Consider the following 26,910-nt stretch of genomic DNA (forward strand, 5'->3'; position numbering starts at 1 on the left):
CATCAGCCTGAAAGACCCCACAAGAAGGGTAAGAAACAAACAGCTTTTGTTTAAAGACAGCCAATTGTCAAGAGAAATAGACTTAGTGTAGGGATATAGTCTTTCCTTTATATGGCAAAAAGAATAACTTCATCTGATTCCATTCTTATTTAGTAAGCAGAAAACAATTTTCTTCAGAACTGCACTGATCACTCATAAAGAGCTTACAGAAGTACCCAGATATCTGTTAAGATGATTATCCCCAAATTAAAAAGTAATAACGCCCTTTACATCCTATTAAATGGCCCTCTGTTCTATAAAAATATCCAGGAGTAGTCATGGACTTTTCAAAAGCATGTAGCAAAAAAACCAATCAACTCCAAATGAAACATTCATTAGTACTTACTTATTACAGTGATGTTTGAGATGTTTCCTATAGCTGTCTTCTTGAAATAATACATCTGGATTACAGGTTGCGAGCCAATCGGCGTCTTGCAGCATTGGCTGTGAACTCTGTGCTTTTACTTTCTTGCCTTTCCTCCCTCTGGGCACTGGTGCAGACAGACCTACATAAAACCCCAATATTTCTCACACAATCCGAATAGAAAAGCCCTCACCCTAAACTGCATTACGAACATACATTTAAAGCTAAGTATCGCTACCATGTTAATTCCCTTGTGGGCAACATAACCATCAAAAACTGAACAGCCATATAATTTACTACAGAAAATTGCAAATAACAAAATCAACCAAAACTTTCATGCAAATTTAGGTGTGAAGATTTCAAGAATTCAGCACACTAGCCAGAAAATGGTGTTATATAAATATTTCTTGTAAAAGCTCTCATGAATCTGAATAGCCATAAGGAAACAAGCTTTCTGATTTATGGCAATTCAAAAGAGATTAAGTCCAGCAGTAGGTGCCACTTAAAAATTATGCTAGAATATTTGTTCAAAACTGATTTAAGGAAAGAGCACTGCATTCTAGAAAGTGTCTGAAGGAGTCTTCCCCTTTAAGTACAGACCAAGTCAAAGCCCACCTTACTCATAAAATGTGACAAGATCCTACGACATGTCAGAATGGCTATAGTTTAAACTAAATACATAGCATGACTGAAGCAATTCTTTCCTATTTACTAGCATCATTATTTGATTGTGGTAGACATACCGGAATGATTAACCAAAGCTCGAGTTTGCCCATCTGCAGTTGGAGTGATCAGATCCCAGATGAAACTTTTGATATTTTCATCCCCTTTGTAATGATTAAGACAATATACCAGGATAGTCCGGCAGATGGTTTCCACATCTTGTTCTGTTAGCTGACGTTTATAGCGCCCATGTGAGAGGATGTCAGTCCACCGACCCCAGCTATAAGAAAAATATGTTCAATACAACAGCCAGGACACTGGTATTATAATTTGTGACTTTCAGTTTAACTCCTCGTACCAAGCAAGGTGGGACCTCCTGCGTTAGCACTAATGCATTCTGCATTTGCAGGTTACGTCAGGGAATCCAACCTCCAGCACCAAAGAGTTGAGAATGTTTATTTTACAGAACAGGCAATAAGTTCACTGCTCGTAAAGCTGCAATTGAACTACACTCAAAATAATAAAGTACATATGTTTAACTCTAATGGTCCCAATAAGCTACGAATAGGAAATTCAACCAATTCCTACAGTCATGTGATTTACGGAATCATTCTTATTTTGATCCTGAAATCCATTATTACCAATTGTTGTACGCAACTTCCTAAAATAAAGACAGTCATTCTGAAGCCCACCGCGTTAGCAGTCAAATACAGCTGCTTGCTTGCAAAGAGATAAAATTCAAATTTGTAAATCCAATGGGGAAAATTATAAAGTATCAAATAGCTGAATTTAAGTGGTGCCAAAATACCAGAATCTATGTTGAAAACCTCTAGATTGACTGTCAATTTCACAACCACATTGTTCTTTATAATACACTTTATTATTCTCCACAACACTTAGAAAAGAGATTAAACCTTGGTAACTCAGGAATTCTTTACACTACGGAGAAACCAGAAACACATATTTCATCATCACAGAACTATGTATTTTACCAATGAGTTTATAGGCATCTGAGACACATTCCGATACTTTAAGCTAAATAACATATATAAACAGCTTTATATATACATACATAGCAACTTAAAATCTCACTGATATGTATACAGCATAATGAGGTAAGGTTACACAGAGTAAGAGATTATGTGAACATGTCCAAGAGAGGGATGAGTTATTTACTATGTACCATTACCATATTTTCAGTTCTTTAGCCACAATCAATATATTTAATCTGTATAACCTTACCCATAAACCAGCAAGTTCTTCTCCACCCTGAAACATTCACTTCTTGCATAACCCTGTGATTTGTCCTGAGGCCTACGAGGCTTTGTGCTAGGCTTTTCTTCAGAATCACTTTCCAGGTCTGAAAACTCCATCAGTTCATCCTCTTTGACTGCACTGTAAAGTCTGGTTTGTTTTCTTACTCTTGGTGTGTCAATAACCAGATTATTCTAAAATTAAAATGAAAATGTAGAAATTTAGGAGGGGGGGGAAGAAATCTTCAATTAAATTACTGAACAATTACATTATTGTACTAGAACTATCATAAAGCTCTTACCCTTCCATTTAAAGCATCAATATCCAGCTCAGCTTTCTTTGCCCACTTCTGCCAAAAATTAGGGTCATCCAAGGAAATGTCTGTCCTGTTCCCAGATGCAACAAAACTAGCCTAGTAATGTGAAAACACATGCATTGGTTTCTTAACTGCATGCTACAAATAACACCTATTTTCACTGCTAAGTACAACACTTAGGACTTACAAAGTGGTAGTTTCAAGAAAGAAAAAAGGTAAGCCTGGAAACCACCATGACTGGAAATACAGATATCCCACATGTGTGAGGTAAATATCAAAGACAACTACACTGAAAAGCTAAATTGACACGGAAGGCAATTTAACACTACTTCCATTTATCCTGATCATATTTTATTAATTTTCCTCTAAATGTCAATGCACACCTTTGCAAATGTTGAGCCTTTTCCTTCAGATTCAATAGTAATTGTGTGTGTTCGCCTTAAGAGAATCTGATCAATATCCTCTTCACAAAACTTAGACCCTTCATCTTCCTCATCCATCAGAGCACCATATGCCCCCTTTCGCAGAAGATCTTCTATTTCTTTCTTAGAAAGCTGTTGCACCTGTAACATGTAAGAAGGGTTTAGTGTTTTTTTGATTTATTTTTTTTACATCAAACAATATGTACATCTGACAGCATAACTGGACTGATTGTCCTCTTATTTAGCATTTTAAGAACTGAAACTCTTAAGATAATGTGGTGTCGATCAATTAAACATTCATGGTGAAGTCACCTTTAAAATAAGAATACAAACAACAAAATGCTTAGCATGAAGTTATATGAGCAGTTTAAATGATTTAATAATTCATTGTCACTGAATCCCTTTACTTTAGGTCTGATGACTGCTAAACTCCTCCTGGGAGTAGATTTAACTTACTAACCTGACAAAAAGCTAAAGCAAAGAAAGTCCAAAGCATAAAGGCTACACCAGAAAAAGCTGACTACAAGATCACCAAAAAGCGCCAGGATCAACATAATGTAAAGGGTGGAATGATGAGAATGGATGGATGAGGATTGAGGGAACATGCCATGCTCCATCTGAAACCCACTGTTCTCCAGCTAAAACGCAAACAAGCAAGAAAAGTGTTACACATTCACAGCATTTGTTGATTGTGCACCTTAGCGTATTAATTCTCACCCCATTTGTAGCATTTTCTCTTCCGCTCATAGACTGTAGCACAGCCTTATCAAGGCCCAGCTTCAAGCTAGCTTTGTCAAACATTTCCCTTTCATAAGAATTCCTTGTTATCAGCCTGTAAATTTTCACCGATTTGCTCTGTCCTATTCTGTGACATCGTGCCTGAGCCTGATGAAACAAAGACAGATACACAGAGGTAACAAAAGGAAGAAAAAAAAATAATCAATACAAAGAACTTACTTTAAAAGTTATTGCTTTCAATATAAATAATAATCTTTATACTTTCAAGAGAGGGACAACAGATAATTTCTCTTGTAGGTGAAGAAAATTTCACAGCAAAAAGGCAAAGAAAAATTTTCAATAAAATCATCCCTTGTAATATTACCTGGAGGTCATTTTGGGGGTTCCAGTCTGAATCAAAAATGATGCAGGTATCAGCAGCAGTAAGATTAATGCCCAAACCTCCTGCCCTTGTACACAGCAGGAAAACAAACCTATCAGAATCAGGTCTGGAAAACCTGTCAATAGCTGCCTGACGCAAGTTGCCTCTTACTCGGCCATCAATTCGTTCATATGGGTACCTGAAATGAAGATGCATCATAAGGAGAACTGTTTCTTTGTAAGAATATGCAATAACGAAAAAAACAACCAAACAAACAAACAAAAAAGAACAAAAAAAAAGAAAAAGAGGAAAATACGCAACTACAGAACTACAGAGTCAAAAGAACTACAACAGACTGAGTGACTGTTCCTGTACCACTAATTTCATCAGTGGAAGACATACTACTTTGTATCCTGCTTCACATCTTTTGGTAAAGAACAGACTTGTAATCCAAGGAATGAAATAAACATTAAAGCTTAAGCTAAAAAACTCTAGAGCCACTAAAACATTTAACTGAGTAGTGAACTAAGAAGTTTAAAGCTCTCCAGATGAGGTCATTTTGTATTCAGCTGAAACAAAAATCTCAGTACCGGCAACTTAGAGGTATGCTTTTCCCTTTACATTATTTTCTGTAGTGATCTGTCTGAAGTGTTTGAATTTCATTCCTTTTCAATATGGATTACTCACAGGTTAAATACTGTGGCCACTGAGGAAAGCACAGCTTATTTAGAATTGTACTATATTGTTGCTCTCACCGTCTTTGAATGAGGTAGTCTTCCAGTATGTCCAAGCAGCGCACCATCTGGGAAAAGATAAGCACCCTGTGGCCACCAGCCTTCAGTTTTGGCAGCAGCTTGTCAATCAGTACTAGCTTGCCAGCAGCCTGGATCATTGCCTGGAGCTGAAAATCTGGAGAGTCGGCATTGTGTGTTTCTTTAAACTCTTCCAAAATTTTCTCTTCAGCACCTGCAAAGATTGGACAGCAATACATGAACACTGCAAAGGGTTTTATTAATAAACAATGAGCTCGCCTTCAATACCCTATAGAAACTGCAGGAATGTTTTATGCATTATGTGAATAAACATTTATAAAAAATATTAAGCTTAAATTTAAAGCAAACATATACACAAATACAGCATAAATAAAAAGTAACTGTGAACATTCTTTTTTTTTCCTCCCCCTCTTTTAAGCAAGACTAAACCCTTTCCTAGATAAATTCATACAACTATTTGATGCGCTCAATTTAATGAAAATTAGGGGAAAAGATGAAAAAGTAAACCATATTGAAACTGATCAAATGGACTTTCTGCCCCATTTTTAAATACCACTTTTCCACAGGAAAATACAAGGAATACAAGTCACACTTTATGTCTGTGCCTCCAGAACCAAAACAAGGCTTAAACACGTGCATGACCTGGATCTGATCCTTCCATAATTAATTATAGAATCAACATTCAAACAATGAAAAAACTAACTGGGATGTGTGTGTGTGAATAAGCAGCTGTGAAATTTATTTTACCTTCTATTTACCTTTCTTTTCTCACTGAATGTGTTTTTTTTGTTCAATTTGATGGAACTATCCAATGTATACATTCTTTCCAGAATTAGTCAAAAGATCTTCTTGCCACTCTCTTTGCCTATGAATGACATGCAAATATATCCTTGTACTGCTCATTACCAAAAGACTACAGATCAAGTTTTCGCTTCAACCACTCCTATGCTTTTATCTCATTTTTTATGTCACTTCTACACACAGTGGACTATTCCAAGAATGATCATATTACTATTCTTGGCTAAGTAAATGGTTAGGAATCTTCATTCTAAGCTTACTTCACATCCAAATAACCCTTTTTTGGAGCTGTGTTTTCCAGTCCCTCTGTTTTTCGTTTTTGTTTTAGGTTTTGGTGGGTTTTTTGTGTGTGTGTGTGTTTTGTTTTGGTTTTTTTTTTAAACAAAATGTAGCTCATAAAGTATTCCTGGTTTGTATAATGTTCAGCTTCAATACTGCTTTTGAGTAACACAAGGAAAGGTGGGAGGGTTGGGGGAGGGGCAAAGAACAGCTTACTGCCAGGCTTCTGCTGAGCATCTCTCTCATATCCCAGTTCTAAGTAGATGCCTGTAAACAAACATGCAAACACACCCTCCCTGTGTGACTGCTGGTTCAGTGCCTACTGTAACATGGTGTCTCAACTAGACACCACCCTAAGCAGGCTGACAGCTTTGTATTACTCAATACACTTGCACTACTAGCTTTTACACAACTTAACAGACTCAAGATGTGACTGCACTTGAAGGCAGTTTTACATCCCTGAATTTTCCTTATCTGGATTCCTGACTCCAAGCATTACTGATCCTAATGGTTTGCACATAAGAAAAATAAATCCATGTGAAAGCAGTACAATCAGACACTCCTTCAAGTTCCCTTTAATCATAACACTTCCCCTCCTTGTGAAACGGCCAGAATTTAGGTAGTAAATCTCAGATTCCGTACTGAGCTTAGGCAGTTTCAGGATCTAGTAGGCTATCAAGTAGTTCATATACAGTAACTTCAGCAATCTTTCTTAGTTACATAATTTATTTCTTAGTTAACTGTGATACCCAAATTTAAGTTTCATTACTAAGTAAATCAATATGCAAACACAGCATGTGCAAAAGCAAACGACCTAAGCCAAGCACACCACAACAAACTCACAAACAGGTCTAATGAATGGTGAATTTTCAGTATGAGAGTTCAGTCTCAGGAAAACACACTTCCATAACAGACCATGACCGTCAAAAATCTGCTCTTTCAATAAACCTGTCTGAGCCATATACTGTACAAGACCACCCTGTCTGTTTCATTTCTCCTTGAAATGCAATCAAGTGATGTACACCGAGTAGCCTGTTACACAAAAAGTTACTTGACGTAGTAGCACCTGTAGGTTTGTTACACTAGTTCCTATCCTAGCTGATTTTTAGTAGGGAATGAAAGCAAGGTGTTTGAGTGTGTGCTTGGTTCATTAGGGAAACCCCCACTTCCCTCCTAATTAGGAAGACTTCCAGGGCACAAGAGGGCAAAAGGAACAGAGTAAGAAATGTTTCCAGTGTTCAGCACTTTAGGATGTGTAAGTACAAACGCGCTCCCCACTGCTGCCTCTCTCTGAGACAGAGAAAGAGGAATGATGTAGAAGTACTTGAGAATGGTTGCTATGGAGAAAACAAGGTGTCCAGCTCTAAGAAAAATGACACACAATGCTTTGCCCAAGTTGGTTGGAGAACACACAACGCAGTAACTCCCTCGAGAAGTCTACTCAAAGACAGTCTCAGCAGACCACCATTCTCCCCTCCACAGAACAGATCTACCAATCAAGAAACAAATAAAAAAGCACCTCACATTCAACTCCTACCACACTAATTCCATCATATAACCTTCTATGGCTCTTAACTGAAGATTATCTAGAAGACTTGCTTGCAATTTTGATGCAAAACAAAACATACAGCGTTCTACTTGGATATTCAAATGCACAATGCAGTACTGTAAACTGGGAAAAAAATCACAAAACCTGTAAACTGGGAAAAAAATGAAAATAATTCAGAGACACCTTTATAAAAGCAGTTCAGTCTCGAGAACCTGCTGCTGCAACAAATTGTTCATCAGGAGAACGCTATACAACATTCTGTACTAGCACTGCAAGACCTCTTGGTACAACTAACAATAAACTCATGCCATCACTCTAAGTATAAAGATGTTAATTATCAATCAACGAAACAAAACTGTAGGCTCAGACAACTACAGGATGTAAGAGTACTTTCTGTCCTAGAACTACAAAGAACATACTTATTTAGTTCCATCCACGCTAATTATAGTTAGGATTTATTTATTTTTCCCTCAAACCTGAAGGCTTGACGTGCCTGTCATATTGCTACATGACACCAAGCAAGTCCAAGTATTCAAAAGTAACAAAAGGGTTATTACAAAAGGCAAAAGCGTTCAAGAGACAAACCCACTTCCCCTTATGAGGGTTAAAATACAGTCATCAAAAAATACTTGAAATTTTCTATATAGCCAACTGGACTTCAGCACTCTTTAACAACAATAAATGATAAAAAACTTGTGAGGGGAGGAAAAAAAAAAGCACTGCTGTAGGCAACACTGTAAGTTTTGCAACTCATGAACTCTATTTGACAAAACAAAGGGGCCGCAAAATATTCACTTTATTTCCTTTAGCAAACATGAAATAAAGCAAAAATATTGGCATGGTTAAAACTAGCTGAAGATCAAGAAATGTAAAAAGCATCAAGTTCAGAAGCTCATAACCTGAAACATCTAAACCAGTTTCTGACAAACTCATTTATGTAATGGATTTATTTAAAACAAAGAACAAACAAAAAAAAAACATCCTACACAAAACTACTTTACTGTATGCTCATCTGAGTTTAGAAATTGAGCAGCCCACCAGCATGACTGGGTTGAAGTACTTTGGAGTAACCCTGTATTAGGTCTTTGGTATAATTGCTTGCGCATGAAATATAACTAGGTGTCATTTCATTAATCAGTTTAAGCATTTTTTCTCCCCCCATTTAAACAAAAAATGTCAAGAAAAAATGTAAGCACTGCAATATTGAAGCCATACAATAAAAAAACCTGAAATCACATATGGTTCTTGAACAAACCAGTCTTTATCATGATGCTTACAACCAGCATTAAACCAACCATAGCATAAATCATATATATACAGTAAGGAAGAGGAGCTGGGAAACTAGAAACTAGCAGAATGGAACCCTGTATGGAGGCTTGTGTTACATCCTCAAAGGGAAGATCTCCTTTGGCCAACACGCTCAAGTTTAGCATACTTCAGACAGCTGTAGCAAGCTGGTTCATCATATGGTCGGTCACTGGAACAGGGTCCCCAGGTAAGTGGTCACAGTACCACGCCTGTCACAGTTCAAGGAGCATCTGGATGACATTCTCAGTCACGTGATTTAGTTTTATGTAGTTCTGCCAGAAGCAGGGAATTGGACTCAATGATCCTTGTGGATTCCTTCCAGCTTGAGATATTCTGTGATTGTATAGTACTTGCCATGGATAATACTGATCTAAAACCAATAGCATCATACTGAAAACCAGTATTTATCATTAAAGTCTAAGATGACATTTACATTTTTTTTTCTGACTAGTTAGATCAGGAAAACGAACAGACAATACATGGCCATAAAACCAGGCCTGATCTTCCACAAGTTTTATTCAGAAATTTTAAGTTACTATCTCATGAAGTTCTGTGGCAAGAAAATAAGTAGCAGCTAACTAACTCCGAAGAAAAAATTGCCATATTTATGGCAGCAGCCAACAACCTGCATGGTAACTGGAGTCTTGTTTATCAGAAATAACAGAAAGGAAAACTTGACAATACCAATGCTAAGTCCATCAGGGCTAGGAAGCCTTGGAAAAAATGTCTTCAAAAGCAATGCCATCCTGGCTAGCAGATATCCATACCAAAGAGAACTTAAAAGGTTATCTCACTTTTCTACTTAAAATAAATACATAAGTAAGAAGTCACACTAGGACATAATTTCTAACTCACTGAACTTCCTTACAACCATTTGTCAAATGAGGAGAAAAACAGGCAGCCTACCATTAATAAGGTATGGATGATTGCAGCATTTCCTTAGTTCCATCATAGTGTTTAAAAGATTCGGTACATTTGCCTGACCTCCACCCTTGGAAAGAAACGTGAAATTCTTTTCAAGAATAGCACGGTAGTATTTCTTCTGAATATTCGTCAGCTCAACTTCAATGATGGTTTCCTCTTTGGGGGCCAGGTTCTTTTCTACATCCTCCTTGAGACGTCTCAACATCATCGGCTTCAAAATAGCTTGGAGTTTTTGCACCTAGGAAACATGTCTTTAGTAAATGACTGAAACTGCAAGGCTTTAAATATTTATTTTTCAGTTTCCTTAATTCTAAAATCCCTGTTTCCTACCTCAGATCCCATGTAGAGAGCATTTATAAAAACATCTTTCCTCAGTGACCTAAAGACTGAGTTCTCCTTGTTAACTCAGTGGCATATACATTTCTAAAGTAAATTTTTAGCATGCGACCCTACTGCTTACTGCATGTTAATAAACAGACCTTCCTTAGAACTATCCTTCTGAACAAGGACAGTACTGCACACCAGTCATCCAGAGCTAACCCCAAGTAAGCAGAGCTATATAAGCAAATCTGACTGTAAGATTGAGTTTTGCAGTTAACTTCTGGACACTAAACACAGTGTTTAAAGCTGTTTTACTTCTTTATATATCTGCTTCTAATTCTTCTCTTATTTCCCTAGTTTTGACATCCACTGAAATAGAAAAACTATTTAGGCTTGGTCTCAAAATGAAAACATTTTATTTTTGTAAATTTTTAACGCACTGATCATTTTAGTGTCTCCAGGTCTTGCAATATATACTTTGAGACATATCCTAAACAGGGAAGGGGAGAATAAATGTCTATTTTCCTTAAAAAAACCCAAAAAACAACCAAATTTTGTCAGATTTTTGTAAAGTCCTTTACATAAAAAGCCCCAACATATTCCATATAGAAACAGACTGGAGTTTAGGGTTGTTTTAGGTAGTCTGTCAAAGTAAAAACCACTTGTGTTGAAAAGCTGGTAATTCACCCTGAAAATAGTTATCATGTCCTGATGCAGAGCTGCACAGCAGAAACACAAAGAAACACTTTGCACAGCAAAGACACTTTCTCCTGAATTCACATAATCCCCTTAATAATAAAGCAACTTTAGGAGAAAAAGATAAATTAGTACAAAGGGATGAACCATTAAAAAAAATACATGGAATAGGACTGCAAAGAATGGAGAAAACCCAATTCATTAACACATAATCTCTCCCATCACTTGAAAGAAAAATTCTAAAACATCTAATGGTGTGTCAGCAAAGAAGGCAGTTCTTCTACAACTTATTGGCCCAAGCAATCCAGGCTCCAATTCTGTTCATGGCTGATGGCATTATTTTAGCAATATTTCCCTGTATGGCTTCAAAAATTCCCAGTTCAGCTCTGCTGACATTTTGAGCTGGCCAGACAAAAGCTGAGAGTTAGGATATATTAACTCCAGCTTAAACACTGTATTAACGGGACTACATGGCTTCTGGATCAGAGCTGGCTCACTTCCAGTCAGGTCAGAGTCCATTCTGACTGGCATGCAACTGCCTGCACAATCTGTGGAAACATATCCTATGATTCCCGTGGGACATGCTATGATTTTTCCAGGAGGTAAGGGGCTAGGGGAGAGCTGGTTTGTAATTTAGACTATTACCTATGAAAGAATGGAAGAGTTGCTCTCAAGGAAAGTTAACAAATTCAAGCAGTCAAAAGTTAGAAATACCAGAAATTGATTTTTCAGACAAAACCAACAAAGCTGCACACCAAAATGCATGCAGTCATAAATTTACTTTATCACAGGGTACAAAGGGCCCAATTAAGGTGCCTAAATTAAGATGCCATGCTTCAGTTAATTCCTAATGTTAAGGTGATTGGCCTGTTACCTATTGACTTTTTAAAACATTTTCCTGCATACAAGATGACATTTAAATTTTATATATAAATCATGATACATAAATCATATATGATCATGAGAAGCTTTTACATTTTAGATCTAAAACATGCTGCACTGAGGTCTTTCATTTTGCATTGATTTATGCACTTCTTTTATTGCACAGCCTGAGAAATCTGTTTCCGAGTCAGTCAAAAATTTTTCTTTCCATTTGGTTACCTCTTGCTAAACTAGGTTTCAAATATGTTCTTGTTTGCACAGAAGTCATTGATAAAACTCTCAGATGTTAACTCCACAGAAGTTACAGAGGACAGTCTCCTCACGCTGATACTGAGGCTTAAGGAAGAATGTCAACTGACAAATTCATTCTTTTAGAGTGAACAAACAATTTAAAAATATTTTCATCCAGCAACTGTTAGAAGACACCCCACTCCCCATTTTCAAGTAACACATTTCAATGAGAGGAAACTTTCCCTGTTTCTGCATGACCAATGGACAAAGGATAAAACCCTCAGTGATAAGGCAAAAAGCCTTTTGGTCAAAAGCAAAAAACTTAACAAAATGAAACCAAACAAAAAACCAGGGATAAAACTTTTTGGATCTTCCAAAAAGTAAATAGCTATTATTTGCAAAAACAAGTGAAGTTCAGATATAATAAAATGGATAAATTCACTCTACCTAAATAAAAAAGTAAGAATGAAGGAGAAGTTTACCTGTTCTTCAGTTTTCAGATCACCAAATTCTTGCATGAATGTGGTTTCTGAGGGGAAGCGACCTGGTTCCAAGAAGTGAAGCAAGCTAAATAGCTCTTCTACTGTGTTTTGCAAAGGGGTTCCAGTAAGCAGCACTTTATGTTCCTGAAAGGTTAAGAAATAGCTGCCTTTGAATCTATCTAAATTAATTTTCAATGGAGAAATACATATAGGAAAGAAAAATATTTGTGTATCTCTCATCTTTGCTTCCCTCCCCTCACCCTCCCAACTACTTACATATTGCACAAAAGACACAAAATCTCTTTTCAAGACATATCTAACTAGTATTCTGGCCTTCCTTCAGTGATAGCCCAGGAAAACACTCTGCTACTTAAGCACCTCCAAAACTCCTCCAGATAAAGATGAGATTTTACTGATCCCAGCTGTTTCACAAGTACAACGAACTTTAAATGGCAAAACAACAGCTGAATTTATCCCATCACTTCCAGTATAAATCCATCGATTCACCACACCTCCAATAGACTCAGTGCATGAATCTCTTCAGGGCAGGTGTAAGTTTCTAACACAGGAAAACCTGAAGTAGAGTCTTACTTTCCATCTACACACAACAGAGCATAAGACTGGCAGAGACAAGAGTAAAAGCTGCATACTGCTTTACAGGAGGAGCCCAGAGAGTTTAAGAAACTACCCAAGGTCAAAAATGAATTTAGTAGAACATGAACTGAAGTAAGACATCCCTGATCTCCACCTATAGCCACACCTATAAGTTCAGCTTTCCTCTAATAGCAACCATAATAAGAAAAACAAATTGTATACAGCATTTTTACAAACTTTCATTCACTAAGTCTTCAGACTCCTTCAAGAAAAGTATTGTTTAACAAACGGAAAAAGAAACTAAAAGCAACCTATAGGTCACCAGTGATTGCGCAAGCTAATGTTTATTCCTCTTTATCATCAGAAATAAGACATCCTGAGTTCCAGGTTTTAACTTGGCACGATGGCATTCCTCTCCCATTTTTAAAGAATCTTCTGGTCAGGAAAAAAAGTAATTATTATTTTGCCTTTAAAATGGTAAAACCTTTAAAAACCATCACCTTATTTTTCTCTGTGTGCTTAATACATGTATTTTGTGTATGTAACATTTATATTAGCATCAGAAATCAACTCACTTTTCCCTTCCTTAGTCAGCCTGAAAGAACATCCTTATGGCCACAAAATAACTTAAAATTAGAGTTGACATTAATGCACAGCAGTTTAACTCTCATACCTGTATTTGGCCACCTGACCACATTATACCTTTAAATAAATGTCTATGTGAAGAAATGACTATGGAGTAAGTCACATAAAAAGAGAGAAAGGAAAGCACGAATTTACCCTGATTATCTTAACAGAATCCACATAATTCTAGGTCTAAACCAAAGAAGAGACTTAGGAAACGTCAGCATTCCAAAACCGAAGGTATGCATATGCTTCTAGGTATTTTAAAGACTTTCTTATGTGTCCCTCATTCTTCTTAGCACTTGATGATTTTACTTGAGAAGAAAACCTTTTATTTCACTTTGTGATGCAACTGTAGATAAGGAGTAATAGAAACACAGAAGATGCAAATGTAAGAGATGTACACACTAACCAGGTCCATCATCTTGAGGCCTTCCAAAAGCTTACAGTTCCTGTTTTTCAGCCTGTGGGCCTCATCAATGACCACACAACGCCATGGAATGTTACGCAGCTCTGGGCAGTCAGTCAAGATCATTTCAAATGTTGTGATAATGGCATGGAACTTGTAGGACCCCTTTATCACACGGCCCTAAAAAGAACAGAAAAAGTTGAAGTAAACTCCCTGGCAAAGAAAGGAAGTACATTTGTTTCATTTTCAAAATTCATTCTATAAAAATACAGAACGGTACAATGGGCAAGATATTTTAAGTAAATGTAGTCATTACCATTGATTCAATGAGGGAATACAAATGTGTAATTTACTACTGGTTTCACGCTAGCTATGTTTTTAATCCTGTAAAAAGGTTCACACAATCATTGCATATTCTTTACAAACATGTTATAGAAGTATTTCAGTCATAATTCATATGGATTATACTAATGCCTTGAAGCATTAATGTATTGCTGCAACATTCACGTAAGGTTTTCAGATTCTGTCAAGAGAATTTTCTTTTAAGTCAAAGGTGTGTGATGGTCATCCCAAATGATCCAAATAAGCCCGAAGTATGTTAAGGCTTCATTTTTATTACCATTAGAACATTTTGCTCCCAATAAACAATTATTTTTTCCTGCTGGACACCGAGTATCCAAAACATCTACAATTCTAGTAAACAGCTTTGAAAACAAGCAAATCTCTTGACCTCTTAAATGGAGAATGTATATCTCTGCATACATTTCCCTGTCATTTTTGTAAACTTGTGTCAAGCAAAGTTCAACAGGACAATTTACATGCTGTCTGGCACCATATTCACTATTTATTTGGTTAGTTGAGGGTTTTATTTTCAGGACTGATACTAAGATGCTGTTCCAGAAATAACCCTGAATAAACTTTACTCAAGATAATGAAATGAACACCTTTCTGACACTATGCTTTATTTCTTCCCAATGTTATTCAAAGAAATACATAACTTGGTATCTCCAGTGTCACTGTCTCTTTAAGGACAGGCCTCAACAAGTTCAAAGCTACTCTATGTTTTCAAAGCATGACTATGTCATGGGTTGTATTGAACATGTTTCCTAATAACAGGTATTATAGAGTAAGGTGATAATTTCTTCCTTCAAACATGTGCATGTCTGAATCCTTTTATAAGTGCCTGCACATAATCCTCTCCAAACTGTGGGGGTCAGAACTGGCTACCGACTCAATAAAATGATTGGAAACCTGATATCCTGAACTCAGTATTAAATCTGCCCATGCACATCCAAGAGTATTTCAGACTAAGTAATGACCTGTGCAACAGTTCTTTCTCATGGTATAATCCAGAAACATATATCTTCAGGAGAAAAAGAGTTGTTACCCAACAAAAAGCAGATGAAGATACATTAAGTGGGCAACTTAGAAAGCCAGCAGTTTGAAATGCTGTAACCTTTTCATGGGCCAGTTGTAACTGTGAGAATACAAGAATGTAGCCCAGGAAATTCTTTCCAAGTAGTGGAGAACACTTCCATGAGCAACCTCATGACTGTATGGCAAGCAGTACTCCTCAAAAATTATCACTACATAAAAGCAGCATATCCAGGTGAAGCAAAACTCATAAGAGGGACCCTTGATTATATATGTAGCGCTAAATCTCACATTAAAATAGGCACAGTGGTCTTGCCACAACAGCTCACATTATTTGAAAGACAGTCAAATGTTGTAGTGAAGAACACAGGAGTAAATCAAGCAGGAAGTTCCAAAAGCTCTCCAAGAGCTTTAGAGGGTGAATGACATTGTTCTTCAACACTTGCAGGCCTCCAGCACTTGGGGAGTATGGGAAAGAATCCTAAAGTAATCCTATTAATGTCACATTTGAGAAATTCAAACGCAGAAACTATCAGGAAAGTGACCTATGTCATTGTCACAGGTGCATTCTTAGGCAAATAGGAATCAATTTATCCCGTTTCAGCATGGCATTCAAATGAAGTTCTCTGATGTTGGAACCACAGGAATTTCGTATCCATTTACTCAAAAAAGGTCCTCCATTGAGGAAATCAATCTTCCTAATAGGTAGCAGTTTCCTTTTCTGTTTGGAAAATTCTTCTGGAAGGAACTCAAACAACAGAGGTAGCCACAAGGTACAACAATTAGATATGAATATAAAAGTTGGGTTATGTTTTGGGGTATTACCTCTTAGATAAAAACTGAGAAGATCAATTGGATGTGTGTAAGTGGACTTCTAAAAAGATGCACATGCCACCAATGGGAACCGTGAAAGATTATTATGGTCTTTTCCCACCAACCTCAGACTGCAGTTTGAGGAATAAGAAAACAGATGCAAGAAATGTGCATGTTAACCAATTATTGCTGGAAGACATCTGGAAAACTAAGTCATAGCCACTTTGTAAAATGTAATTTGATGTCATCTTTGGTGAAAGATGGAGTCTCTGTTGATGAAATACTACCTTAAACTGCCGCACGCTAACCATTCTTTGCAGGACTCTGAAGTAACCCTATGCTGATGGCACGTTCATAGTTTAGTAGCTTCTCAGCAGGGAAGAAAACCACGCAGGCAAGAAAATATTCTAGGCCAACACTCACTAAGCCCAAAAGGAATGAACCAGGTAAGCCAGATAAAGTCCTGAACATCGATAGCATTATTTTCAGTTAAAAATCAACCAAGGCAATTTCTACACGTGAGCCAGGTGGTTTATCTTTTTAGTCCTTGTGACACTGTGAAGTAAATTTCCCTCACAAACAAGTCAACTGTTTTGCAGGGCTCTGCTACTAGTTTTATTTGCTATATATAATTTTCCTGATCTTACAACAGAACTCTTTTTCAAAGGTAGAATACTACAGAAAACCAACTGGTTTATTTGATATTCCAACCAGGGAAGGGGGCCAGAAGGACCTTTCAGTTATACTGCTCAAGAACAGCAGAACAGGCTTTCCTACATGACCCTCACAAGCAGTAAGGGTTTTTATGGGAACATCTCCAGTCACATGGTGTCCTTAGTGTTGAAGTCACACCACTGCAGAAATGTAACCTGTTACTGACTCCTCTCTAGCTTTTCACAGCAACTTGAGTCTTGTTACTGGTGTTGACTTTGAAAAAAATCGTACTACTGCAGATGGGGTAGGTGCTTCATATGCATGCTGTCTTATTACTGCCCTTCAAAGCCACTCAGATTTTCTCGATGTTCAATTGTCTTTCTGAGAAACAGTTCAGCTTGAGAGGCCTCTTTTCATGTTAAGGCCTAAAAAGCCAAAGATGCCGATGTCTGGGTTGACGAGTTTGGCAAGGGAACTAGAAAGAATACTGCCAAAGCCTGCCTGCTTTCTCTCCCTTCTCAGCCCCCTTCGCATGCCCACTGATGGTACTTTAGAGGATGCCAGAATGAACACTACATGGGGATTCTTTTTGTCAGAACATAAAGAGACTTTTTTTCCTGTAATTCACTTTCTACCGTGCATTTCACAGCTGACACTGTCTTACAAACAACAGAACACAGAAAGGATTTCATGACGTATCTAAGCTAGCTTCCACCAAAAGACGAGTTCACTCCATTTCTCCTTTATCTCCAACCATGGCAATTGTCTGATTCTCATCTTAAGCCAGTTCAGCGAGCAAAGCCAGCAGAAAATGATCCATTTTTCTGTGCCAGGAGTGTTTTGTCATTACTCGCTATGGGGTCAAATGACTGCTATGGTCATTGCAAGGGACGAGTTAAGAACATGACAACAGGGGGAATAAAACTTCCTGCAGCATCTTGCTTGAGATCCTTTTAGTTGCTGTTAAATCAACAAAACAATATTGTCAAAGTAACACCAAGAATCTGCACAGTAAGTGGGATTTTTCTGATGACATTCCTTCAGGTTTCATGCTATGTAACTGCTGCATCCTAAGGGGAAGAATGTGCTGAGAACAAGCACCATTTAAATAACAAACATGATTTTTAACACAGGAAACACTTCACAAGAGACAAACACAAATTTTTAAATTTTATATCAAGTATCTATCTCCAATAAGAAATAATTTTTAAGCCAGAGAAAGTACAAATCAATTCCAGTTCATTTGTGTATTATACATCTATGTAAGAAGCTAAATATGGTTATTTTTGTAAGGAATATAAGCCATTAGTTCTTAGTGTTAGCAACTGTTACTCTTTAACTGTTCTTTAACAACAGCATATATGATTTTCATTTGAAAGTTGCTTTGATAAATTGTTGAGAAAATGGTTATTTTCTAGGCCAAATAGACATAACTTCTAACTACTATACATTACTAAATATTTTTCTACATTATTTAGAGCATGCGATTCTGTTTGCTCTAATGGCATGTCAACTTGTGCCATGCTCCTCACTTGCAAAACAGTTTTTACTCAATTCTTTCCTTGTGAAAGCATATTATCTGTCTCTCAAGCATCCTCATAGCTTTGCTCTAAGACTCTGGTTTCTCAACGCTGTTTTTGAGGACAGGACGTGAGAGGTAGACAGAGGCAGAACTGGACTACCCGCCACATGACTGACAAAGAGAAGAATGCTGCAACTTTTCTACTCGTTAATATAATTTCTTTCCTCCTACACACCTGCACTAGGACTAGCCCTTTTAACCAGTCTCACAGTATGAACTCATGTTTAACTGGTTGTGTGTCATGACACAAAAGGATGTGCATTTGTCTTGCAGCCTTCCCAGAACTGAGCTCTCCCTACTGTAAGAATCATCTCCATTCCGTGTCCACAGATAGCCCTATATTTAGCTGTTCTTAGTATTGTTAACTTGGAGCCAATTTATTAAGTAATACAGCTTACTCTGTATCCACGAACTGTCTTAATTATTTACCACTCTCCCCATCTTTGTATCATTTGAAAACTTCCTCAGTAATGATTTTATGTTTTCTTTCAGGTCATTGATAAAAGTGTTATATAGCTCATGGACATGAACCAATCCCTGAAGAACTATGCTGGAAATGCAAATAATTTCTCATTTACAATTACATCAAGAAATATCAGTTAGCCAGTTTTAAATCCACTTAATGTGTGCCACATTGATTTTATATCATCCTAGTTTATTAATCAAAATATCTAGTGGCATAAAATCAAATGCTTTACAGAAAATCTAGATGTATGAATTCACCACTATCACTTCTTTAAAGCTGTTGGAAAAAATACTCCTCAATATATCAAATCAGTCTGAACTTCCACTCTATTCCTCTCTTACATGAGGAGGATTACGTTGTTTTGCTATAACATTCAATATATGCACATTATTTCCCCTCAATCCTGTTTATTTGCTCTGGGCAAGGCCATGCACGTCAGTATAGAGATCTGTTGCTCTTTATAGCTTCAGTTTTCCAAATAACTTTGTTTCTACCCTCAGCCTTTCCTTTATCTGCTTTCCTTCTCTCATAGGAATTATTCAACCTGAGTGCAGTAACACAGATTCAAAATATATCTGACTTACAAAATCTGATAAAGAAGCATCAACAAGTTTAATTTCTGCAAGCTGGTATTTTCCTGGGATGATAGGCAAAGATTGATTTTTAAGCTTAGTTCCAATTAAAGTACTTTCTCCATTAAGAATCTTTTCTGCCAGCTCTCCTCAGGAATGCAAAATAATTAAAACCTTGCACAAAACAATGAAACCCTGAATAAGAGTCGCACCGCCTCAGTAACTGTTGGTCCCCTTCCATTTCCAGCTATCTCTTTGCTACCACTAAAAAGCACTCTCTCTGCTAATACATATGCCTTCATTACTAGCTAAATCCTACCGTATCGTTACTAAAAACCTAATTGATGCTTAAATTAATAAACAGCAAAGCATACATAAAAAAAGAGATAAAGAAAAATCATGAAGAGCTTTTACCTGTGGATCTTTGAAGTACATTTCATACAACTGAATGGTCCGCCGGCTTGCTTGACTCCCATGATAGACAACCACATTCAACTCTGTCCAGGTACGGAACTCCCTTTCCCAGTTGGGAATTGTGGACAATGGCGCAATAACCAAGAAAGGACCATGGATTCCTTTCAAATATATCTCATAGAGAAACGTAATGGACTGGATAGTCTTTCCCAACCCCATTTCATCTGCTAAAATGCAGTTTCGTCTGAAAACAATAATAAAAACAGTCTGAACGATTTATTCCTAACTTAAAACATGGAAAATCAGTAAGAAACTTAAACTGAGTAAACCAGAAATTTCAGAATGGCAAGTTTACACTGAAAAGACATCGTATTTTTGCATTTTCAATAGGTGTTGTGATTCGTAATGCAACAAGTAAGTATGGATATATCCATTTTATGTACCTCTCAAGTTCAATTGGGGGTGGAACAGGCAGCAGGGGTGCGCATGAACATATGCAAAAGTATGCCACAAGATCTATCCAAAATACTCATGTTTTATATAATGTTATGTTATCCACCCAAAATTAGCTTGTGTATGACTCCTGCAGCAAAAAGTGAGACATAAATAACTCTAAAACCTAACTTTTGAAGATCACTTTAAAAGGTTATTGTTTCAAATAAGCTGTAAAAGCTTTTCCAAAGCAGAATTCAGCAGTAAGCAATGTTTTACGTACGTGTTGTACCAATTGAAAAGAAGCCAGTTTACTCCCTCCAACTGGTATTCCCTGAGTTTGTTATTGTTTTTATACTCCCTGGAACTCTCCGATTTTTTCCAGTCATCGGCAGGAGGTCGCTCCTGTTTCAAATACAGCAAATCCCATTAGTGGTTTCTGAAAGACCACATTACTTTACTATTTTCAAATAAAATCCTCTATATGGAGCCAATTCTTACCACACGCTCCATTTCTGGCTCCCTAGACATCAGTTTCTCAAATTCTTCGATCTTAGCTTGGTCGATGTCTTGCTTGAGCTCCCAAGTGCTGTCTTCATAAGGAAGCGAACACCATTTCACCAGATAATGTGTTACAGGCTTTAAGACAAAAATAAGATTACAGCATAATTTAGAAAGAATAAAAACATAACCATTTTTACAGGAGATGTGCAGGCTAGATACAATTCAAAAAGCCTTACCAGACCTGAATGTCTGAATGGGGGAAAAAGGATAAGCTAACAGCAGGTTGACACCCTGACAACCTAACAAAGTAAGATTAGAACACGGGGAATGCAGGCTTACCACCAAAATGAGCAAACCACTACCTTTGAAATCACTGAAGTAAGACTAAAATGTAGAAGTAAAACAATATTCATTTTCCAACTGCTACAATTCCTATGCTTTGCTACATATTTAAACAGTCAGATGTTTTTTCTTATCAGCATTATCAGAAACTTCCCAACAGGCAACCCAACCACCACCATTCACTGATAGAGCAATATGGAAACACTGACACTGCCAGTGAAGCTTTCTATTCTCCCAAGATCAAAAAGAAATCTGGAAGACAAAGTGATCTTGTCCTGCAGAATAAGTCATTAAAAAGTAAGAAACAGTGAATTTAGGAGCTCTTCTGCAACACACAGTCTAAACAATGTCTAAACTATTATAACATTTAGCTAAGATTCTTGCATTTTTCATTTAAATTCTGTATTACCTGCATGATGTTGTAGGTACAACAGTACTAAGTACCACCTTAGAACTGCGTATCAGAGGGCGCTTTTTTGATGGGGTTTCTTTTGAGTTGTATTTTTTAAAATACAGGTAACTCGTAAGTTCAGAATTCTTACTTAAACCCCTTTATTTTAGAGAAACTGCTGTATTAATATTTTCTCAAACATAATCCTATTTTCTAATCATATATACTCCGGTAGCTTCTGAAGTTTTCAATATATTCACTTTTAAACAATAAATTCTAAACACAATGTCTATATGACTAGAGACACACTAAAGGTTTTGTTTACCTCTCCATTATCATCTGTGCTACGTGAAAAATCCATGATTCGATCAACTTCCACATAATCTGGATTAAAAAGCTCATCATCAATCTGTTCAAGGAGAGAGCAAAATTATGAAAGATATCTCTATTAGCCCTTCCTGAGAGGAAAAATTATTATATATTTCACCAGGCAATAATATTTTGGGTCACGGTGACATAGAATTTATATTTGGCAAACTCCAACATGTTAATTGAAATGCTACAATTCAGCAAGATCATTCCCCGTGAGGGAATCAGACTTCTCAGACTTTGTTAACTGGGCCTCTTAATTACTGTGTGAAACCTTTTACTGTGAGAGAATGTTTAAGAATATTTTAAATGAAGTGTGAAATTACAATTCACTAATGAGCAATCGAAAAGGCTTATGGCATGCAATGCATTTAGCATTCTTGAAAACTACAGCCTGCAATAAGGAAATTAGAGCCTTGTACACTAAGTGCCTTTGGATTATTTTAACTACAGGAATTGTCTAACTGTTTTAAAAGCAAGATTTAAAGATTATTATTTCAAAAACATAGAAAAGACACTGCACGCATACACAGTTTCCCCAAAAATCACAATTTGTCATGTTCTGTCCTATCCTTTCAACAACTTACAGGATTTTCTGGAGTACTAAAGTGTTGTGTTTCATTTTATACTTTTAATATCCCCTCCAATAGAAAAGGCAGACAAAAGGACTAAAGACTATGTATATTTTGATAGCTCTTTCAAAAACAGGAACAAATTCCAAGAATTTACAGTAACTCGTGACCCACTCGGAAACAGATTTAAAAAAAAAATTCAAAAAAAGCAATTCCAGGCATCTTCACCTAGAACAGATGGAAGTTTTCAATTTGCAACAGGTTTTGATCTGCTTGAAATAGTAAAAATAAATATAAATAAATAAATACAGTAGCACATGAACCTGGTTTGGGTTTTTTTTTCCCTCAAAAGACAGCATTTTACTGAAAGGCAAGCTTTCAGAGACACAAATCAGTAGAACTGGTCTTTTATTGACAGGACCCCTGCCACACTACTCCTTATGGCTCTAAGTGAAATTAAATTGATGATAAAAAGCTTAGAATCCCTAGTGAGCAGCCGTCCATAACACAGAAAAATGTGATGCATTTTTCTGGCATAATCAGTTCCTGAGAAAAGAGACCTAGTACTGATTCAGCAAGAATCATGCTTACAATGCAAACAACTAAGTACTCACTTTAAAAAAAAAATAACAAACACAAACACACAACTATAGTAAAAAGTATAAAGTCAGAACAGATCACTTGAGTTTCATAAACTTGCAAGACTTGGATCAAGAAAGGTTATACCTTATACCAGAATAAACGCTACTGATTTTTCACACAGTTGTTCAAAACCTTCTGCTTGTATACAGAACAAGAATTTATAAGAACATTTCTTAAATACCTAAAAGAAACAAACAAACAAACCGTACTTCTGAAAGGAATTTGCTCTGGCCCTGTTTTGCCTTAAACCGCTTAATTTTCTGCTGAATTCTCTTATCTTTGTCCAGCTCTTCCACAGATGCCCACTGACAATGAAGGTAAGAACTAGAAAATGAAACAGAAAATCTTATTCAAAACTATGCTTCCACTGTATACTCCTATGTATCCCAGTAGTATAGCTAAATATTTCCAGCCCATTGTAGTGTCACACTTGGAAAACCGGACATTGTCGTCTTCATCATACAGGTTATTAACAAATGGAAGTAATTATACTTACTAATGGAAAAAATTGTCAGTAAATAAAAACTACTCCCACTCAATATTTAAATACATACCTCATACATTTAGTGTTTGGCATAAAGGTAAGATTTTTATTAGGCATGTTTAGAATATAATTACTACTCAAGGCATTTATCATACATGTGACTATTTAACATTACATTCCAGCAAAAAGTAGGGGGTTTCGAAGTTAATAGAAATATATAAAATTTTAAATATTAACATGCTCTGCACTGTTTTTTGTGAGACCAGCATTGTAATTAAAAGCCCCGTATTAAGTTTTAACACTGATAGAAAGAAGAGAGAAACCCTGGTAAATGCAGTTCCATGGTAATAATTCATCTTTAAGAAAACACAAAGCAGGGAACAGCATCTCTGCCAAAATAACCAGTCCCACTTTATAAATTTAGAGTGTCAAAAGTTATATTGCTAAGAAGTCTAAGTCACAAATAGTTAATACAAAAATTACATGCCAATGTAATAAAACTAAACAAAGCATAATTAAGCTATTAAACATCATGCAATAATCAATATAGTGCAAAAGGTACAAAGGTGGCAGCATATTTAAAGCTAAGTCAACTATCTGCAGTTAGCAGCCAGAAACTCACTTTAAGCAGATTTCTGTCTCTCAGATGGAACATTTGCTGAAATTAAAGAGCTCATACATCTGTCAAGTATTTTATTTGCCATCCTGTTTGTTATCTTAGATACTTTGTTGAACACAAATCTTGTTTTTGAAACAAAGTTAAGGGTTATTTTTGAGTAGTTTGCAGGCAGGTTACTCAAGAGTTGCAGTTAGATCTACACAGCTACACAGGTATGTGCTGCTGAATCTGCATGCATAATGAGCCTTAGATTAAAGTTTTTAATAGCAGAGCAATTTTACCTATGGATTTCATTTTGGAGAGAACACAGATTAAGACAACGCTATCAATACCACCAATGCAAGGTATTTCCCGGTTTATTCACCACTATTTTGGATTAAATGTTAGAAATGTTTAGAGTAGCATAGTAACAGTTACACCATTTAAAAACGAGGTTTTAAAACATATTTGGAAATTATGTGAACTTAGAGATAGTAATCTAACCTATAACTTTACTTACAAGTTTTTGTACTTTACATAGAATTCTTCTATTTCTACCTCTTCTCCATTCTCCATCTATAAGAAAAGAATTGTTGGAAAGTGAATTAAACCACTAAATAACTCAATTTAGTTGATGATTAAAACTAACTGAAATACAAAATTCAGTCCCCTCATACAGAGACAAGTGGAGGTGTAGGAAAGCGTTTGTGGGGGGAGGACACGGGTGAGGAGTTTCCTCCAGCACTTTACCCAAGTACATACTGCACTGCTTACTACAACTTCCAAGACATGAATCATTTGAACTCCTCCCTAACCACATGCAGCTTCATTCACAACCTCACCCCAAACCTGGCTTTCTGCCAAACCCACAGTGTTAAGTAGAAGCCAAGTGTACCATTTTCTCAGGCAGCAGCCAATTAGCAACTGCACTCCTGAATGCCATATGTATTATTTTTGGCTGGCTCATGGCAACTTTACATTGTCGGTTTTGTAATGTTTTAAAAAAAGAGTTTTAAAGGGGGTTTATTCCTCCATATAGTTAATAACTCCAAACAAGAAGCCATATAAAACTAAACCTTATACCTCTGCTAGAATTTTAGTGCATCAGTGTTCATGGCTTTAGTTTTACTCAATGGTGCAATTAAATTCACTCAAGCAAGATGTCTCACATACAGAGCAGCCAAATTAAATTAACACCCAAAACCTACATTTAAAGCAAGGTTAAAGTTGTGATATAAACCAGCAAAACCAAGGGCATTCAGTGCTAAGGGTTGAGACTACCCTTAACTCATCCCTAGTGCCAAAGTATTGCATAACATATGGCATGTAATACTTTGTTGAATTACTCCTGAACCCAGCCATAGGACAAACTAAGGACAGTGCACCAGGCACACGTTTAGAATTCAGTTTATGTCACAACATTAACGGTTTGTGTTTACTAATGAACTTTGGAACAATTTTAAATAGAAGAGGATTTTCTGGTTTACATACTTTATCAGGGACAACATAATCTGTAATACTGTAAGTAGTGCTAAACAGACAAAACTGTTGACCCCTATATAACTCAACATCCTGTATATTTTTATATATCTACACACACGCACATATATAAAGAGAGAGAGAGAAAAAATATTTCAATACATGAAGAGAGACTACTCTGAAACCAGAGAATGAATTGTCATCTTCCAAATTCTCTCTCGAAAAGAAGGTGCTGGCTAGACATTACTTCCATTGCACTGCAGTTAAAGAACAGGAGCAGCTGCATTAAACTGTTCTAGCACAATAAAGAAAAAGTTAATGCATTCCTAATCCCAGATTTACATAGTATTTCTTCTTTTCCAGACTAGCAATGGATTTTATCATTTTAGCTGTTATATCACTCCAGTACAGTCTGCTTGTGTTCCTTTCTAGAGAGAGGCACAATAAAATATTCCTGGTGCTAAATCTTCTTGAATCCTCTGTTGAAGAAGATAAACTATCCCCTATCACTAAACACAGGGAAGAAGCTTCTCTGTCACTTTCAAAGATACTGTCAAAGGAAGGAATTTCAAGACCACCAAGATTTACTTTTAAAACAAAAAACTTAAAAGGCAGTATTTATCAAGAAGGTATTAATATTTAGAGGTCAAAGTTGTATTTTAAAAAAAGCATTAAAAAATGGAGATCCCATTCTCTGAATCTGTTCACTACCCTGAGGCAAAATCAGTCTTCTAAGAAGTCATCCCTAATTTTAAGACATCAGCTTCATTTTCTGAAGTGTATTACGGCCAAGTCTCTTTGATTAAAAAGTATTTTTAAAATCTCACCCTGGCATTCAGGCTAATGGCCAAAAAAAATTCTGATCAAGTTACAATCACCAGCACTCAAGTAAGGTTTAACAACACATCAGTTTAGGAAGTAAGACAGAAGCTTATGCTTTGACGTCACTGTCCATCCCCCACAACATGTATGTTTACACTAACCAGGAAAAAAGGTGAGATAGAACATTTATGCAAAATTCTCCAAAAATGATTATGCAACCATCCTAAAAGAACACATGGCAGGGCAGACTTGGCCAACACAGGACACTTCAAATTACAATTCATGTGTCTCCACAACTGACAATCTGATCCACAATCTCTGTAGATAATTGAAGACATAAATGATCCCTTCTTTCAAGCAAATAATTAAAAAC

General features: G+C 36.5%; 1 protein-coding gene across 8 annotated transcripts in view; it reads right to left on the minus strand.

Moving 5' to 3' along the window:
- Nucleotides 1-26,910, minus strand: part of CHD7 (chromodomain helicase DNA binding protein 7) — a 132,588-nt gene that overhangs the window by 15,163 nt on the left and 90,515 nt on the right. For all 8 annotated transcript variants that reach the window (XM_027787895.2, XM_027787899.2, XM_027787900.2 and 5 more), the window contains 17 exons: nt 24,757-24,812; nt 23,364-23,478; nt 21,897-21,980; nt 20,836-20,973; nt 20,618-20,739; nt 19,903-20,146; nt 14,031-14,207; nt 12,401-12,544; nt 9,771-10,026; nt 4,913-5,123; nt 4,161-4,356; nt 3,776-3,943; nt 3,020-3,199; nt 2,622-2,732; nt 2,309-2,514; nt 1,147-1,346; nt 386-545 (listed from right to left, as the gene is read on the minus strand). In XM_027787895.2, coding sequence (XP_027643696.2) covers nt 386-545; nt 1,147-1,346; nt 2,309-2,514; nt 2,622-2,732; nt 3,020-3,199; nt 3,776-3,943; nt 4,161-4,356; nt 4,913-5,123; nt 9,771-10,026; nt 12,401-12,544; nt 14,031-14,207; nt 19,903-20,146; nt 20,618-20,739; nt 20,836-20,973; nt 21,897-21,980; nt 23,364-23,478; nt 24,757-24,812 — 2,768 coding nt within the window. The remainder of the gene's footprint in view (nt 1-385; nt 546-1,146; nt 1,347-2,308; nt 2,515-2,621; nt 2,733-3,019; nt 3,200-3,775; nt 3,944-4,160; nt 4,357-4,912; nt 5,124-9,770; nt 10,027-12,400; nt 12,545-14,030; nt 14,208-19,902; nt 20,147-20,617; nt 20,740-20,835; nt 20,974-21,896; nt 21,981-23,363; nt 23,479-24,756; nt 24,813-26,910) is intronic.

The sequence above is a fragment of the Falco peregrinus genome, chromosome 3 (assembly GCF_023634155.1).
Source record: "Falco peregrinus isolate bFalPer1 chromosome 3, bFalPer1.pri, whole genome shotgun sequence".
Taxonomy (NCBI): Eukaryota; Metazoa; Chordata; class Aves; order Falconiformes; family Falconidae; genus Falco; species Falco peregrinus.